Here is a 17,162-nt window from a genome sequence, read left to right as displayed (position 1 = left end):
CTGTACACCAGCACAAATGCTTCTTGATTCTTCACACTATTTGCAATTTATATTCTTCTCTCTCGCTCTCTCTTTCTCTCCCTCTGTCTCTGTCACTCTCGCACATTATCTCTCGCTCTCTGCATCCCAGGACCTGACCGGAGCCCTGCTAGGTAAGGTGAAGGCAGGTCCCAGTGAGGTGGTGGAGGAGCTGAAGGCTCGCCTCTCTCTGAAGGAGAAACTGTTCCAGGAACTGTTGTCCGACCGCGGCCGCCAGGCCCAGGAGCATCACTCACAGGTCCAAGACCTGCTCAACACCATCGGCACCAGAGACCAGTACATCCAGGTAATAAAACCACACTGGCCTGAGAGCTGTGGTTTGGTATAGTCTGAGGGACTGATTGGGCAGAGAGAATGAGAAGAGAAAGAAAGAGTGAGAGAATGAGAGAGAGAAAGAGACTTCTGCCACAAAGAAGCTGTATTGAGTCAGATCTTTTAATCCCGAAAAACCTCCATCCTTTCCCTCCCTCTCCTCACTCTTCTCCCCCTCCAGGAATCGGCAGGTCGTCTGGGTGAGGTGATGAGTGAGCAGACTGTACGTCTCCAGGAGCTCCGCAGACAGCTAACCTCTTGCTCCCTGGCCTATGGGTCTCAGCTAGACCTCCAGGGTCCAGACTTCCAGGGGACCAGCCAGGACCTCCGGGCCTTGCAGGAGGAACTGCGTCTGGCTCTGAGGAGGGAGAGGGAGGCCCAGGCTGAGCTCACGGGCCTCAGGACCCAGGGCACTGCCAGGCCAGCTGACAGGCAGGCAGAGTTTGAAGGTGGGCATCAGAGGAGCATGGGGCTCTGTCTGTAGTGGCACCTTTTTTGGGGTGATGTAACCATAGTTAAAACTTCACAATGTTATTTATATATCAGCTAATAGATTTTTTAATATGATTTTATCTTTTTTTGTAAAGCTTTGTGCAATTCCACATTTGTATGTTTTAATTGTGTAATGCATTAGATTATGTTTACGGCAGCTTAGGTATCAAATGCTTCTTTTAATGTATAACCAGGAGGCAAGAGAAACAGAGGGAAGATATGACTTGTGTTTACATACAATACAAGGGATTTTGAACTTTGTATGATCGTGTCGATAGCATCATATGTTTTATGTTATGACTTCTACTCTTTATACTAATGTGTGTGCCCTCGGCATGTTCAACTGCATGATTCATGGTGGTTATATACCATGCCATGGTATTGCGTGTTGATATAGCAGTCTCTGCTATTTGTATAGATATATCTAATAACGACTGCCGTCTGAAATGTGCGCTTCAAGTTGATTAGAAGTGATGTTTTGCTTTAGCCAGAGTACGGCACATTTCAACAACCATGAATTATTATTATTCCTTTTAGCTCATTGTGTGGGTCATATCTATAAACCGTTGTCTGAGTGCCACGGTATGTAATAATAAAACGTTGTTTTCTGACCTTGGGAATCGCCCTCTCTTCGACTAGAGGTTTGTCAAATACGAATCCTTTCTCCCAGAGACATGACCCAGCAAGCTTGTCTGAATGAGAAACCGTTTGATCGGATAACATGGCAGAAAGCTGCTTTGCTACGGTCTCTACCGTCTGAGTCGCAGGTACTGTGACGTCATCATCAATGGAGCGCAAACCTTGTGTTGAGCTGAATAAACAAACCGTGTGTTATGTTGTTGGGTTTATATGGTGTTCGTGGTGGCCTCGGCTCCACTGTCCCTCTCTCCCACCCGTACTTCCTGCATGCACATGGTCTACATGAGTTGTACACTGGTCATAAACGTATCTGTATGCAGTTACGTTCAGATCAATCTCTGCCTGATTCTCTCCACTTTCCAACCTGTCACAGTTGCTTCTACTTGGAGTCGTAGGTAGTATCAGTTGAGCTAATGTGTGGATAAACGGTAAGAAACCCACCTAGACATACAGTGTGGATGCATGACTGCATGAGCGTGTGTGAGTATATAACCGTATACACAACCCCCCCCCCCCGATATCAACACTAAAATGCTCCAATTGCATCAGTCTATTTGATTGTTTGAAGGGCCATGCACATTACATAGAAACAAGGGTCGACTTTCCTACTTGCATGTTTTGCATGTCAATCAGATTCACCCGAATCCCATTTAAAGGGAACACCTTAATCCCCAGCGCCCTGTTAGACCCAATGAACAGAGACATGCCTCCTGCCGGCCACACCTCTTCTTAAAGTCTGTGTCACTGGTCTCTGGTTGCACAAGCTGTGTCTCCAAAGTACAGCGTCTGTGAGAAGCGAATATTGCATCGCTTAAGTCTCTATCGCTCACTCGGCTGTCTGACCGCACAAGATTACAGCCAGCTAGTGCTTAGACATGCTTTTGAATGAGTTTCTATTTGAATCGAGCATTTTCCTGAAGTCCAACACCAAACAGATTACATAGAGGTCGAGACAAAATGATGGACTATTACATTAGCCCGAAGAGGCCTTATCCTTTTTAGAATGTGCATTCTGCACTGTTTGATGCATTTTAATACTCTGCCCTGGCCAATTGCACTTCATATCACATCTACTATTACCTAGTTATACGTCATAAACCTGTAGATTTGATCAATGAAACATTTTGATGATATTAGTTAAAAAACTTTGAGTGTTATGTGACCTCCTTACAGTACATTTGAGCTATCTTCTAGTCCCAGGCTATTATTGTCTCATTTTATTTTACTGTAAAATGACTAATATATATGTACAACTACTCCAATAGCCTTACAGTAAACATTTTAAATCCTCTCCTAGCCCTCTAGTCTGCGATACCTTAGCATGTTACGCCACAGAGCTGTGTCTGTAGGTTTGTATTTACTGTAAGCAGTTAAAGTATCTGCTCTTACTGTATACTTACAGTATATCTTACTGTATATCTGCCCATACAGTAGTATATCCCAGTACAGAGAGAGTAGATTCCCTCAGAGGAAAATAATGTGTTTTATGTTTGAAGCTTCTCTTCCTGTCATTGCTGAGAGGGGAGAGGTTTAAAGGGTGACCACCACCATTACTAAATGTAGGAAGCATCGTTTGTCGATGCGTTCACATCAGTTTGCTTTTTGGTGGAAAGACTTTGACATACAGAAAGGCCAGAATTGGGGTAGGCTATGTGTGGTATGAAAATGTACAGTATTAAAATGGTTGTTGAATTGTACTCTGGCAAAAGTAAGAAGTGTCAAGGATTTGTATGTTTTAATCGATCTGTTGCCACAAATGCAAAAGAGTAGTACTCTATGTCAGTGTGACATTTTCTTTTCAGTTTTTTCTTTTCAGAACTTGTGTGTATGTATGTGTCCATGTTTATGCTTATGTTTCAACTAAGAACTGCGTTCTGTGGTCTCGGTTCTCTTTCTAGAATTCAGCTCGGAGGACAGTGATAATGTTGAGGTCAACAGTAACTATGCAGAGAGCATGGAGGAAGAGGACTCCAAACTGACAGCTCGAACCCTAGCCACCATGCAGGTAGGCCATGTACTGTACCTATAAAATTGAAATAGTGGTAGATTATTTTGTCTTAATCATGTCACATTGAATCTTTCCTAACCACCACTCGTATTTTAGTTATCAACCTGGGTGACCCAAACCACACTGTGGCGATTTTACACACTCAGCGCTCTCTCGCTCTCGTTTTCTCCACTCTCCTCCAATCAGAACTCTGGAGGACCTGGGAAGGGGAAGCTATCCCAGGAGGCAGTGGGAGAGGCCCAGGGGCTGGTGAAGCAGCTGTTGCAACAGAAGAGGGTGGTGGAGAGAGAGCTGCAGGAGCTCAAGGCTCAGCTGGAGAAGGCTGGCTTCTCCCTGTCCAGGATGAGGTAACACACGCTGACTGCATACGTGTTATTATGAAACGTGATATAGATACAGTATACACTGAGTGTACAAAACATCAAGGACACCTTCCTAATATTGAGTTGCACCCCACTTTTGTCCTAAGAACAGCCTCATTTCATTGGGGCATAGACGCTACAAGGTGTCAAAAGCGTTCCACAGGGATGCTGGCCCATGTTGACTCCATTGCTTCCTACAGTTGTGTCAAGTTGGCTCGATGTCCTTTGGGTGTTGGACCATTCTTGATACACACAGGCAACTGTTGAGCGTGGAATAACCCAGCAGCGTTGCAGTTCTTGACATAAACTGATGCGCCTGGCACCTACTACCATACCTCGTTCAAAGGGACTTAAATCTTTTGTCTTGCCCATTCACCCTCTGAATGGCACACATACACAATCCGTGTCTCAATTGTCTCAAGGCTTAAAAATCCTTCTTTAACCTGTCTCCCCTTCTTTTACACTGATTGAAGTAGACATTTAAAAAAAATTAAAAGCCTTTTAACCCTTTTTCTCTGCAATTTCATGATATCAAATTGGTAGTTACAGTCTTGTCCCATCGCTGCAACTTCCATACGGACTCGGGAGAGGCGAAGGTCAAGAGCCATGCGATTGAAATGGATTTAACAAGTCAAGTCAAATCAAATTTATTTATATAGCCCTTCGTACATCAGCTGATATCTCAAAGTGCTGTACAGAAACCCAGCCTAAAAACCCCAAACAGCAAGCAATGCAGGTGTAGAAGCACGGTGGCTAGGAAAAACTCCCTAGAAAGGCCAAAACCTAGGAAGAAACTTAGAGGAACCAGGCTATGAGGGGTGGCCAGTCCTCTTCTGGCTGTGCCGGGTGGAGATTATAACAGAACATGGCCAAGATGTTCAAATGTTCATAAATGACCAGCATGGTCAAATAATAATAATCACAGTAGTTGTGCAGCAAGTCAGCACCTCAGGAGTAAATGTCAGTTGGCTTTTCATAGCCGATCATTAAGAGCATCTCTACTGCTCCTGCGGTCTATAGAGAGTTGAAAACAGCACGTCTGGGACAGGTAGCACGTCCGTTGAACAGGTCAGGGTTCCATAGCCGCAGGCAGAACAGTTGAAACTGGAGCAGCAGCACGGCCAGGTGGACTGGGGACAGCAAGGAGTCATCATGCCAGGTAGTCCTGAAGCATGGTCCTAGGGCTCAGGTCCTCCGAGAGAAATAAAGAGAGAAAGAGAGAATTAGAGAGAGCATACTTAAATTCACACAGGATACCGGATAAGAAAGGAGAAGTACTCCAGATATAACAAACTGACCCTAGCCCCCCGACACATAAACTACTTTCACACTTAAATACCGGAGGCTGAGACAGGAGGGGTCAGGAGACACTGTGGCCCCATCCGATGATATCCCCGGAAATGGCCAAACAGGAAGGATATAACCCCACCCACTTTGCCAAAGCACAGCCCTCACACCACTAGAGCGATATCTTCAACCACCAACTTACCATCCTGAGACATAGCCAAGTATAGCCCACAAAGTGACATCAATAAGGGATCATAGCTTTCACCTGGATTCGTCTGGTCAGTCATGTCATGGAAGGAGCCTTAATGTTTTGGTCACTCAGTGTATATATGAATGAAAGTGAATGAGAATAAATGAAGTGAACAAGATGAAAATAATGAAAATATATCCTTGTTCATACAACTTTTTTTGTATTTTTTGATAATTACAGTGGTGTACATACGAAGGTCCAGCATATAGATTCACAAACGCCTGTGGTTTTCACCCTGGTTCGAGCAGTGGATATGAGAGGTGCTAGTTGAGAAGTGTCTGTGTTCTCTCTCACACAGGAAATCCCTCTTCAGCCTACGCATGGAGAACACGGAGTTGAGGTCTCATCAGACAGAGAGACAGTCAGAGACAGACCCCAGGGATGAACAGAGATTCCTGGAAGAAGGGAGGGATAAAGAAAAGCTGGATGTGGAGGAGGAGGAAGAGCAACTGTGTGGGGTTGATCGATCTGATGGCTGGGAGGATGAGCGTCTGTCCCAGGGGAAGCACTGTGCCCCCAGGCCCACCTTGAGAGACCCTGGCCTGGGGAAGAGACACTGCACTAGGCCTGTCTCTCTGGACCTGGGAGCCCTGCTGTCCCACTCCACACAGGAAGGGGGAGACATCACACCAAATTATACTCTAATAACACGTGCTACTGTATGTACGGTAGGTCAACTGTGAGAGGCCCATCGACTGGTTACCTCAAGAAAGGAATATCATTCAAAATATTTAAACAAGCCTGAAATGAATCTCTACATCTCTATGGACACAACACTGACGTTACTCTGGTCCTGTGTTGCAGGGGGATGATGATGAGGAGGAGGCAGGAGGAGGAGAAGCTGGAGACAGGAAGCAGAGCCCCACGGAAACTGTGATGGTTGAGAATGCGGTGCGGCTCCGGCTGGAGAGCAAGGAGCTGCAGGAGAGACTCATGGTTTCTGAGGCCACTGTGGAGGCTCAGGCTGAACAGCTCAAAGACTACAGAGATCTCCTGAGTGAGTCAATACACCCTCACCACACATATGCACACATGCACATATGCACACGTGCTGTTTGTCGATCACACAAACGGTAATATGCTACATGCGTTAATTATTCTAATGTATCATTCTCTCTCTCTCTAGTGGAGACGTCTGTGCAGCAGGACAGTAAGCAGGTCCAGGTGGATCTACAGGACATGGGCTATGAGACGTGTGGTCGCAGTGAGAACGAGGCTGAGAGGGAAGAGACCAGCAGCCCAGGTACTTACTATTACTATTGACGCTACAAATACCAGCAGGTCATTTTTTTTACACTGAAGTATTGCTGTACTCTGCAATACTTGAGGGTTATTGGGAGATTTAAACAATCTACTATGGTTTAGTAAAGCCACAAGAGGGCAGTACTGTACTTCAGTTGTCCAATCCCCTTCCTTTCTGTTCCCCGCAGAGTTTGACGATCTGGCGATGTGCACGTCTCTGGAATGCGGCGGCTCCCAGTGGTGGTCAGGCGTTGTGCATCCTGGGAAGGCCAGTCCTCCAACATCAACCTCCGAGGCTGATGACTTGACATCTCTCCAGCGATTGGTGGAGGACCTGCGCTCGCAACTCTCCCGCTCCCAGATGGTGATCCGGAGCCTCCAGGGCCGCCTGCGCTCCCTCTCCACCTCCAGTGACCCCTTTGGCCCCTCCAACGGCCCCTCCACCCCCCGCAAGGTCAATTGGGCCATCCAGTTCCAGTCCTCGCCCTCCCAGAGCGGCCTGGATGAGGACGAGGGCTGGGAGTCGTCTGGTGGGGGTCTAGGGCCCTCCTCACATCACCCCAAACCCGACAATGATCTCCAGGAGCTGGTGTTTCGCGTGGGAGCCCTGGAGGACCAGCTGAGGAAGGGCAAAGGGACCCAAGCAGGGACTCCAGGGCTCCCTGCAGAGGGAAAGGCTTCCATCTGGCCTGGGCCTGGGTAGGTAGCACCACCACTAACCCTGGTCCACATGTTAGAACGTATGCCGTATACAGCAGATTCATTCACAGTAAACACAGTATATGTGACCCATGTTGGAATGGAATCCACAATCCTCTTGTTGCTAGAAAATCCACTGACCCGTGGGAACCAGTTTGTTTCAGATTGACGCTTCCTTCTTCATCCGTCTCATGTTGACTCTTCTTTCTCCCTATGTCTGTCTCATAATGACTCTTCCTTCCACCTCTGTCTCCCTGCAGGAAGTTTGATACCCTAATACAGGCGCAGGCCCGTGAGCTGTCGCACCTGCGCCAGAGGATGCGAGAGGGGCGTGGCGTGTGCCACATCCTGACCCAGCACCTGGGCGACACCACCAAGGCCTTTGAGGAGCTGCTGCGTGCCAATGACGTTGACTACTACATGGGCCAGAGCTTCAGAGAGCAGCTGGCGCAGAGCAGCGCCCTGGCAGAGAGAGTCAGCACCAAGATCAGCGGACGTGAGTGGAGAGGTGAACACACATGTAGACACATAAGATATGTTGCACACAAATAGCACTTACTGGACACAAAAACACAGAAATCGTTCACAATTTACATACAGCGCTGGAAAAATGATCGTAACCTATAATTATGGACAATAACCTTGATTTGATTTGACCATGAACAAAAAAAGTGTTGCGTCAAAATTGTCTTAATACATTTATTTTAGGAGAATGGGGGGGTTTTAACTTCATCTGCAAGTCAATGTAGTTTTCCCAATAGCATTTTTACATTTTTACATGAAGTGGGTAAAGTTTGTAATCATTTTATGAGCAGAACGGCACGGTCGGAATGAGGAACTTGATTTCCAAAAGTTGCACGTGGTCAAATCCATTTGTTTTTGAGACAGGGGTGTCACTAAAGCTATATTTTATTCATTAGGTATGTTGTATTTAATTTTCAAAGATGCATTACAAGCTCAAAAAAATGTTTTGGCAAAAATGACAATTATATCAATAAACGTGGCCATTTAAGCGTGACATTTAATCCTTACCCAAAATGACATAATCGTTACAGCCCTAATTACACGATTCTCATGAGATAACGGGTAGCTAACATACTCAATCGTCAACATCTTTTAACTTTACAACAGACATTTGCAAACACAATTTCTCAGTCATGTCCAGTCATGCCCAACAAGACATAGCATGAGTGTGTGTGATCTTGTATGTGTATTATCCTTATATAAAGTGCTAATGTCTCTCTTCAGGGGATCATCCAGAGATTCATGATGACAAGACTGGCACAGAGCTGCTCGCCATACGGTATGCATCTGCCAATTTGCTTTCTGTGTGCGTATGTGTGTGTTTGCAACAGTGTGACATTGTCACGTCCTGACCGTAGTTCTTATGTGTTTTGCTTGTTTTAGTGTTGGTCAGGACGTGAGCTGGGTGGGCATTCTATGTTGTGTGTCTAGTTTGTCGGTTTCTGTGTTCGGCCTAATATGGTTCTCAATCAGAGGCAGCTGTCAATCGTTGTCCCTGATTGGGAATCATATATAGGTGGCTTGTTTTGTGTTGGGGATTTGTGGGTGGTTGTTTCCTGTCTTTGTGTTTTGTCTGCACCAGAAAGGACTGTATCGGTTTGCCACATTTGTTATTTTGTTTTGTAAGTGTTCACGTTTATTTGTCGTATTAAAGATGTTGAGCACTGGCTACGCTGCGTGTTGGTCCGATCCTTGCTACACCTTCTCTTCTCGTGAAGAGGAGGAAGGCTGCCGTTACAGACATGAATGCAACAGTATTTCATCAGTATCAGTGTCATCTCTACTGTATTGTTTAACTCTTCTGTACAGCAGTAGATTTTGGCAGTTGGAAAACATTGATTGTTGGGTGCATGTGTGTCCTCCACTGGGGTTCTCGCTCTCGGGTTTGTCACTTGATCAGTGATCCACACAGAAAATCCATTAGTCTGATTAACTCACTGGTAGACCAGCAGACTGGACAGTGGTCTGTGACGATCATCAGAGATTGAGATCAATCAGTTGCTCATGTCGCTGACGACATCGGATCTCAATCCGATACACCACTGTGACTGTTATTGTCGGGGTGTGATCTCTTTGAAAACTACCGAGAGACAGATCTCTCCATTTCCCTCTTTTCCTTTCCTAAGTCTATCCACTATATTTCTCTGCCTGCCTTTTTTCGCTCAATCATCTTTGCCCTCTCTCTTTCTCAGTCTCTCTAGTCCCTTCACCCTCATGCTGGTAGGGTGGCTGGTTTTATAGCGTTAGCAACATTAGCGTTAAAGCAAACATGTTTAGTCAGGGCCATGTGATGTCCCCACTGCTAACCAGCCCCATGGTGACAGTCATTGGAGAGGAGCGTTGTGATTGGATGAACCTACTGCCCTCCCTCCGCCTCCCTCTGATCGTTGTGGCAGCAGCCTCAGGCCGCCACGGGGGGATTTGGTTGCTGAGAAGGCATCCTTTTTTCTTTCCATCGTGTGTGTGTGTGTGTGTGTGTGTGTGTGTGTGTGTGTGTGTGTGTGTGTGTGTGTGTGTGTGTGTGTGTGTGTGTGTGTGTGTGTGTGTGTGTGTGTGTGTGTGTGTGTGTGTGTGTGTGTGTGTGTGTGTGTGTGTGTGTGTGTGTGTTTGAGAGAGAGTGAGTATCAGCCCGTCAACCAGGCTACAGTGTTGTGGGCACGCGGACAAGACTCGCGCTGTCTTGTGTTTGGGTTCAGACTCGGAGACGGAGGAGTGTGTGAGTATGAGAGAGGGAGACAAAAACACAATGAACAGAACCTGACAAACATTGTATTTCTGTGTCAGCTTGTACGGTACTGTATCTTTTTATATCTCTTCATCCCTGAGCTGTGCTCATCGCGTGACGTGGTCCTCGTAGAGTCGACTGGTGCTGAATAACCTCTGAATAACTACAACGACTGTCCTGGTTTGTGGGGTCATACTGTGCAGCCAGGTCGGGTCAGCCTGTCTGCTGGATGGCCCTGGGATCATCTGATTACAGAGTGTCCCAGCCAGTTAGAGGTGCAGGCAGTTACAGACAGGGGCAGGCGGACAGAGACTTACGGACCAGAGCAGAACATTAGAGCACAGCAACTATCTCTGGTCCAGGCTAATGCTGAAAGAACAGTCTCTGTTTCCTGCTTCTGAAGTAGTGGCACAGGCTGCATCTGAGATGACACTATGTCCTATTCCCTATACTGCACTACTTTTGACTCACATGCAATACATACACTACTCAATTAGTATTTGGTAGGATTGCCTTTAAATTGTTTAACTTGGGTAAATTGTTTAACTTGGCTTCCCACAATAAGTTGGGTGAATTTTTGCCCATTCCTCCTGACAGAGCTGGTGTAACTGAGTCAGGTTTGTAGGCCTACTTGTTCGAACAAGCTTTTTCAGTTCTTCCCACAAATGTTCTATAGGATTGAGGTCAGGGCTTTGTGATGGCCACTCCAATACCTTGACTTTGTTGTCCTTAAACCATTTTGCCACAACTTTGGAAGTATGCTTGTGGTCATTGTCCACTTGGAAGATGCATTTGTGACCAAGCTTTAACTTCCTGACTGATGTCTTGAGATGTTGCTTCAATATATCCACATACGTTTCCTACCTCATGATGCCATCTATTTTGTGAAGTGCAAATGTCCCTCCTGCAGTAAAGCACCCCCACAACATGATGCTGCCACCCCGTGCTTCACGGCTTGCAAGCCTCCCCCTTTTTCCTCCGAACATAACGATGGTCATTATGGCCAAACAGTTCTATTTTTTGTTTCATCAGACCAGAGGACATTTCTCCAAAAAGTACAATCTTTGTCCCCATGTGCAGTTGCAAACTGTAGTCTGGCTTTTTTAAGGCAGTTTTGGAGCAGTGGCTTCTTTCTTGCTGAGCGGCCTTTCAGGTTATGTTGATATAGGACTTGTTTTACTGTGGATATAGATACTTTTGTACCTGTTTCCTCCAGCATCTTCACAAGGACCTTTGCTGTTGTTAAGGGATTGATTTTCACTTTTCACACCAAAGTACGCTCATCTCTAGGAGACAGAACGCGTCTCCTTCCCGAGTGGTATGACGGCTGCGTGGTCCCATAGTGTTTATACTTGCGTGCTATTGTTTGTACAGATGAACATGGTACCTTCAGGCGTTTGGAAATTGCTCCCAAGGATGAACCGGCCTTGTGGAGGTCTACAAAAAAACTTTGAAGGTCTTGGCTGATTTCTTTTGATTTTCCCATGATGTCAAGCAAAGAGGCACTGAGTTTGAAGGCAGGCCTTGAAATACATCCACAGGTACACATCCAATTGACTCAAATGATGTCAATTAGCCTATCAGAAGCTTCTAAAGCCATGACATCATTTTCTGGAATTTTCCAACCTGTTTGAAGGCACAGTCAACTTAGTGTGTGTAAACTTCTGACCCACTGGAATTGTGATACAGTGATTTATAAGTGAAATAATCTGTCTGTAAACAATTGTTGTAAAAATGACTCATGTCATGCACAAAGTAGATGCAGATTTCATGTCAGATGCAGCCATGTCCGAATAGCTCCCAGGCCCAGACCGCAGCTTCAGAGTCAGCATAGAAACTCACCTCTGTGCCTTGCAACGGTGTTGGGGGAGTATACAATAAACACAGAGTAGCAGTAACTGTCCCAGCTCTCCTCTGTTTCTCCTCTGAGTTCTTCTCTCATTTAAAGCATCAATGGGGAGATTCTGATTTTGGAGGACTACTTTCCCCCCAGAGTTCATGTGTCCTTACAGGGTTGAGAGCAGGGTCAGCTGTTGCATTTTGGTCAATTAGGAGGTGCCTCTCCCTCTCGCTGTCTTATAGAAGAGAGAGGATGGAGAGAGAGAGAGAGAGAGAGAGTAGGATGGAGAGAAAGACAAGCAGAGCCAGGGGATATATCCCTGCCATACTGCCACACAGATGGTCAACCAGATGCAGAGGACTTAAATGTGTTTTATTGCCATTTGACTCATTGAGGACAAGCCCTTAATTGAGCGAGGGGATTTGTATTGATTTGATTCCCTCGCATGTGCCTTCTCGCGAGAGTGAACTGAAATAGGTCAGGAGCATCTAAATCTACGGAGAGAGGCGAGAGAGAGGGAGACGCAGAGTGAAACAGAGAGAGGGAGCGCGCGAGAGCGTCACTTTGCCCCACAAATAGCAAGAGAAGAGCAAAGCCTGGTGTAGAGCATGTTCCAGCACAGGCTCAGCTTGTCCATTTCTAAAACTACAGGAGCACTACGGAGAATCAGGGCTCTATTACATGTGCAATGGTGGATTCTCTGAATACTGCATTTGATTCATACTAAGCCCTGGGACTTTTTAAAAAGGGGATGCATTGACTACAGTACCTGGACTTCTATTTTGGACCTTAATCTTGTGCTTTTAATGGATTTGAGACAAATGTTTTGTTCCTTTTTTTAAGTATACAACCTCTTCAAAAATCCAGTTTGAGGTCAAATGTAATAAACAAAACAATGTTGGGGTGAGGAACAGATGTTCCCTCACACTGCAGAACCTGCAGACAGAGGGGCTTAGAAGAACAACATTTGACAAAGGGCCGGATGGGGGCAGGTTCTTTGGGCCAGCGCTGCAGTGTGGGCTGTAAAACACACTGAAGGCTGACTGGGGTTATCTGACTCTTTGTGTTTGACCATTCAGCGCCGGATACACCGGCCTAGTATCCCGCTCTGCCCTCTCCGTCTCTGGAAAAACACCACTCTCTCCGGTCGCTCTGTTTTGTGTTTGGCTGCTGGTGGGAGAAGAGGGAAGAGACAGCGGTTTCCTTGAATGCAGGATCGGATGCTCTCTCTTCTTCCCAGAGGGACACCGAGAGAAAGAGGGAGACAGAGCTACTGAGACAGAGCCACTGCTCTCCTCAATGTGAATACCTGTCCTCCATGCTGTACCAAAACACCAGTGCTTCTTTAAAGCAAATATAACTGGCATCATTGTGCTCGCTTAGCATAAATCGCTCTACCTCACCAACAGGATCCAATTCAATAGCACCATTGGCAAAATGTCAAGCTAGTTCTTATCACAAAAACAGAGGAAACTGTATTTGAAAGACCTCTTGATAAGAGGGGGAAACGCCACCTGATCTAAGTTACTGCACAGCAGATTTGGGATTTGTGGGACATTGTTGGGCTTGTCTGTACTGTACCGGCCTGGGTAAGGTGTCGCTTACGAGACTGCACTAGTCATAGTCACAGCCCACACACACACATTTGCGCATCCGTATCCTCATTCTGTGTGTGTGTGTGTGGCGGCGGTGGAGACAGCCAGCAGATCGGCCTACTCCCCTGGACGTCTCTGTCACCAGGCCTAATCTGAGGATTTACTCTGCTTTTCACCTGATTGCTTACAACCGGTCATCCTTCTATCCCTGCCTCCATCCCTTCCTCTGGCCCGTTCCCCCCTTTCCGAACCTAACTGACACTCCGGGGATCACGTCCTTGGCAGTAAGCTAATGAGCACTCCTCGTTTACTGTGGGGACCCAGCTGAGAGGCGTTGCCACGGCAACGACCCCTCACGACGAGGACAACTACTGGAGGAGGAGGAGCAGAGAGGCCAGGATAGTGGCTCTCTGGCCCAGGGAGGAGGGCCTTTGGTGGGGCAGGCTGGCCAGGTGAGCAGGGGGCCCGAGCCCATGGCTCCACTCTGGAAGGCCATGCTGTCTAAGAGCAGCCCTCTGTACAGAGACTCTCTGTTCTCCTTCTCTCTGTGGGAGAGCCGGGCCCAGGAGAGAGAACTGGCCCTGTACAGAAAACACACTGAAAGAGAGAGAAGGGCCCTGCACAGGCAGCTGGAGAAGTAAGAATCTTACATTAATAGTTGTAGTAACGTGAGAGTAATAGTGATCGTTAGCTGTGTACTATACAGTAAGTCCTTCAGATGAGAAGCCAGTGCTGGACTGCAAACGGATACACAAGTCCGCTGTGTGTTTGTGTGTGTGAAGAGGGATCAGCCTGGCACTGGTTTAGATTGGTGAGATGAGGTGACCTTCACCCTGCAATCAGGATGCGGCTATCAATGAATTAATTCTGCTGAGGGGGGAAAGCCTGTGTGTTTGCATGCGTGCATGTGTGTCTTCCATTTTTTAACCCACTGTGAATATTTCTCATTTTTCAATATTTTATAGAATTTGTACCTTTTTAATTCATATTGTATTTATTTTGTGTTCTTTTGTTTTGTCCTGTTCACTGTTGCAATGTTGTGCCTCTTGGCCAGGTCGTTATTGCAAATGAGAAATGGTTCTCAACTGACTTATCCGGTTAAATGAAGGTGAAATCAAAATGAAAGAAATAAGACCTTAAGTGAGCTGATGCGCCAGTCTGTCTGTATCAGCCTGGTCACCTCTGGGTCACCTCTGTGCCTGTGTCCCTGTTGATCCCTGTGTGTCTCTCTGTGGTCGGCAAGAAGCTTCAGCTTCAGGAAGGGTAGGATCATCAAGCATCTTTCTTTGCCTGTACGGCGAGGACAGTCGGGTGACTAGGCCAGGACAGAACAGCGAATGGCTTAATCATGCTTTGATTGTCCCTCGGTCACTAGAGAGCAGATGTATGGCCATATGTGGGCAAGGACAAGATCACTGAGTGTATCCCTGTATGTTTGTGTGTGTGTTTACAGGCTGAGTAAGGAACTCCAACAGAAGGACAAGGTCATCGAGTCTCTCCAAGGCAAACTCAACCAGCGCCAGCCTCGTTCTGACACACCCTGCAGTAGCCGTGCCCTCTCCGACACCACCGACCAATCAGACCGCATCTCATTTGTGTCTGATGATCAGGGCTCCACCAATGAGGGGCTGGAGCTGTGCTCGGACGTAGACGCAGCCAGCGAGTATGGCCAGGAGGACAGACACGCCTCCCCTAGAGCTAGTACAGGTACAGTAAACAATAGAGACACACACACGCACACGGACACACACATGACTGCCCATCCATATTTCGAATGCATGCCCAGTAGTGCACGACTGAACGGTCCTCTTTTCATTCATCATCTCTCAGATTCTCACTGTAACAGTGTACCCATGTCACGCCACCCCTCCACCCCTCCGTCCAACACTTCATCCCACGGACACCAGTCCTCCATCCGCTGTCTCAGCAGGCAGCCGTCAGGGGACACACAGACACAGACAGGTAGGCAGACAGACAGGGAGAGAGAGGAGGAGTGGAAGTGACTGCATTATTCAACACATTGTGATCATTGTCATTGTATCCACATGCTGTACTTTATCATGTCCAGACATTGTGAGGTGTTTTCTTCCCTCATTCCTCATACCTCTCCCGGTCCCACCCCTCTTTCTGTATCCCTGTCGTCTTTTTCATCTCTATTTTCACCTGTATTTCTCCTCCGTACCTCCAGGCCTCTACAGTGGGCCAGTGTCCCGTTCCCTCCCCACCCCTCCCCAGCCCCACCCCCAACCCCAGCCTCTCTACCACTCAGACCTCTCCTCTCAGAGAGCCCCTCTGCCCTTTGACCCCTACACGGGCACCCTGCGACCCCATTACCATGGCAGCGGGCCCGTGGGCTTCTCCCTGGCAGAGGTTCGCCGGGAGCTGCAGATGTTACAGAGACAGCTGGGAGATACTGAGCGTGCGTCACTCTGCTTGCACCGTGTGTGTGTGTGCCTGTGTGCCTGTGTGCCTGTGTATGTGTGTGTGTAGGATGGAGTGGCTACATTTGTCATGCTGTAAGCACATCATCTTTAAAATGTACTTTTAAAGTTTTGTATTACAGTTATAGTGTAATTTGGCATGGGGATAGTAGTATTAGTATAACTGATCAACTTGAAGTACAGTAAGTGAGTTTCACATTCAAAGCTCTGAACTATCCCTCATGGTAGTAATGTCAGACAGGACTGCAGGTGTATTGTCCTGTTGAGATTCCAGACTAGCAAGATGAATTGTGCGTGCTAACCCACCACCTATTAGGCTTTTCCTCTGAATGGGGTAGGACGTGTGACATTGGTCTCTCCAGGCCAAGTGTAATTGAGCAAGTTGATGTGCTGTATTGATGTGCTGTATGGCTTTGAGCTAATTCATACCCGCCTAACCCCACCCCTACAACGTCACTCTCCACCATGCTAACATCCCAACACTGGAGGTTCTGATAGTGTTTGGACTCTCTCTGAGTTATCTATCTCACAACTAGCTGCCTGGCCAACCTGTTTATTCATGCTTGGGATTTTCTCTCTTTCTTACTGCAGGGTTTTCAGTTCCATCAGCCAAGCCGTTTGTTGGCTTCCAGATGTCGGCAGATCCCTCCAGTTACCTGCCCCAGCCTCTGTCCTACCATACCTTCCACCCGTCTCCTCACAGTGGCCCCATGAAGGCAGGAACCAGCCTCCTGGAGAGCAGTGCAATGTGGGACATGGCTTACAGCGCTCAGCCAATTAGAATTGGCGCTGCTGATTTGTCATCAGGGTCGTCAGGATACCAGTCTGGCACCAGCCATACAGGTGTGTGTTTATCTGAGTTTTAATGTAAACGTGTGTGTGTTTGCTTGTTTTCCTACATTCTCAGGACCCCAATGGTCAGACAATTCACTAGAATGTCCTGAAAGAGTCGGGAAAACAATACCTTTTTTGAAAAGTCGGGATGTTTTTTGGGTCCTGAATTAGTTCAAATGCTATTTTAAGCTTAAGGTTTAGGATATTGGGGTTAAGGTTAAGGTTAGGTTTATGGGGGGTTAAGGCTGGGGTTAGGTTAAAGGGTTAAGGAAAATAGGATTTTTAATGGTCAAATTTTCTACACTCCATAAAGTCCTGAAATGTCACAAAAACAAAGCTGTGTGTGTTCATGTATATGTGTTTGGATGCCCTT

The 17,162-nt window shown here is 46.9% G+C and overlaps 1 protein-coding gene across 5 annotated transcripts in view; it reads left to right on the top strand.

Moving 5' to 3' along the window:
- Positions 1–17,162, top strand: part of LOC129855546 (myomegalin-like) — a 137,775-nt gene that overhangs the window by 93,282 nt on the left and 27,331 nt on the right. For 4 of the 5 annotated variants that reach the window (XM_055923328.1, XM_055923325.1, XM_055923324.1 and 1 more), the window contains 13 exons: positions 131–325; positions 533–800; positions 3,381–3,487; positions 3,677–3,837; positions 5,688–6,057; positions 6,194–6,386; positions 6,516–6,632; positions 6,820–7,330; positions 7,591–7,838; positions 8,579–8,633; positions 14,968–15,221; positions 15,345–15,476; positions 16,547–16,798. In XM_055923328.1, the coding sequence (XP_055779303.1) occupies positions 131–325; positions 533–800; positions 3,381–3,487; positions 3,677–3,837; positions 5,688–6,057; positions 6,194–6,386; positions 6,516–6,632; positions 6,820–7,330; positions 7,591–7,838; positions 8,579–8,633; positions 14,968–15,221; positions 15,345–15,476; positions 16,547–16,798 (2,863 nt within the window). The remainder of the gene's footprint in view (positions 1–130; positions 326–532; positions 801–3,380; positions 3,488–3,676; positions 3,838–5,687; positions 6,058–6,193; positions 6,387–6,515; positions 6,633–6,819; positions 7,331–7,590; positions 7,839–8,578; positions 8,634–14,967; positions 15,222–15,344; positions 15,477–16,546; positions 16,799–17,162) is intronic. The other variant, XM_055923326.1, reaches the window with a different exon arrangement.

The sequence above is a fragment of the Salvelinus fontinalis genome, chromosome 5 (genome assembly GCF_029448725.1).
Source record: "Salvelinus fontinalis isolate EN_2023a chromosome 5, ASM2944872v1, whole genome shotgun sequence".
Lineage (NCBI taxonomy): Eukaryota > Metazoa > Chordata > Actinopteri > Salmoniformes > Salmonidae > Salvelinus > Salvelinus fontinalis.
The sequence above is the reverse complement of the archived record's forward strand: the minus strand, read 5'-3'. Positions and strand labels throughout refer to the sequence as shown.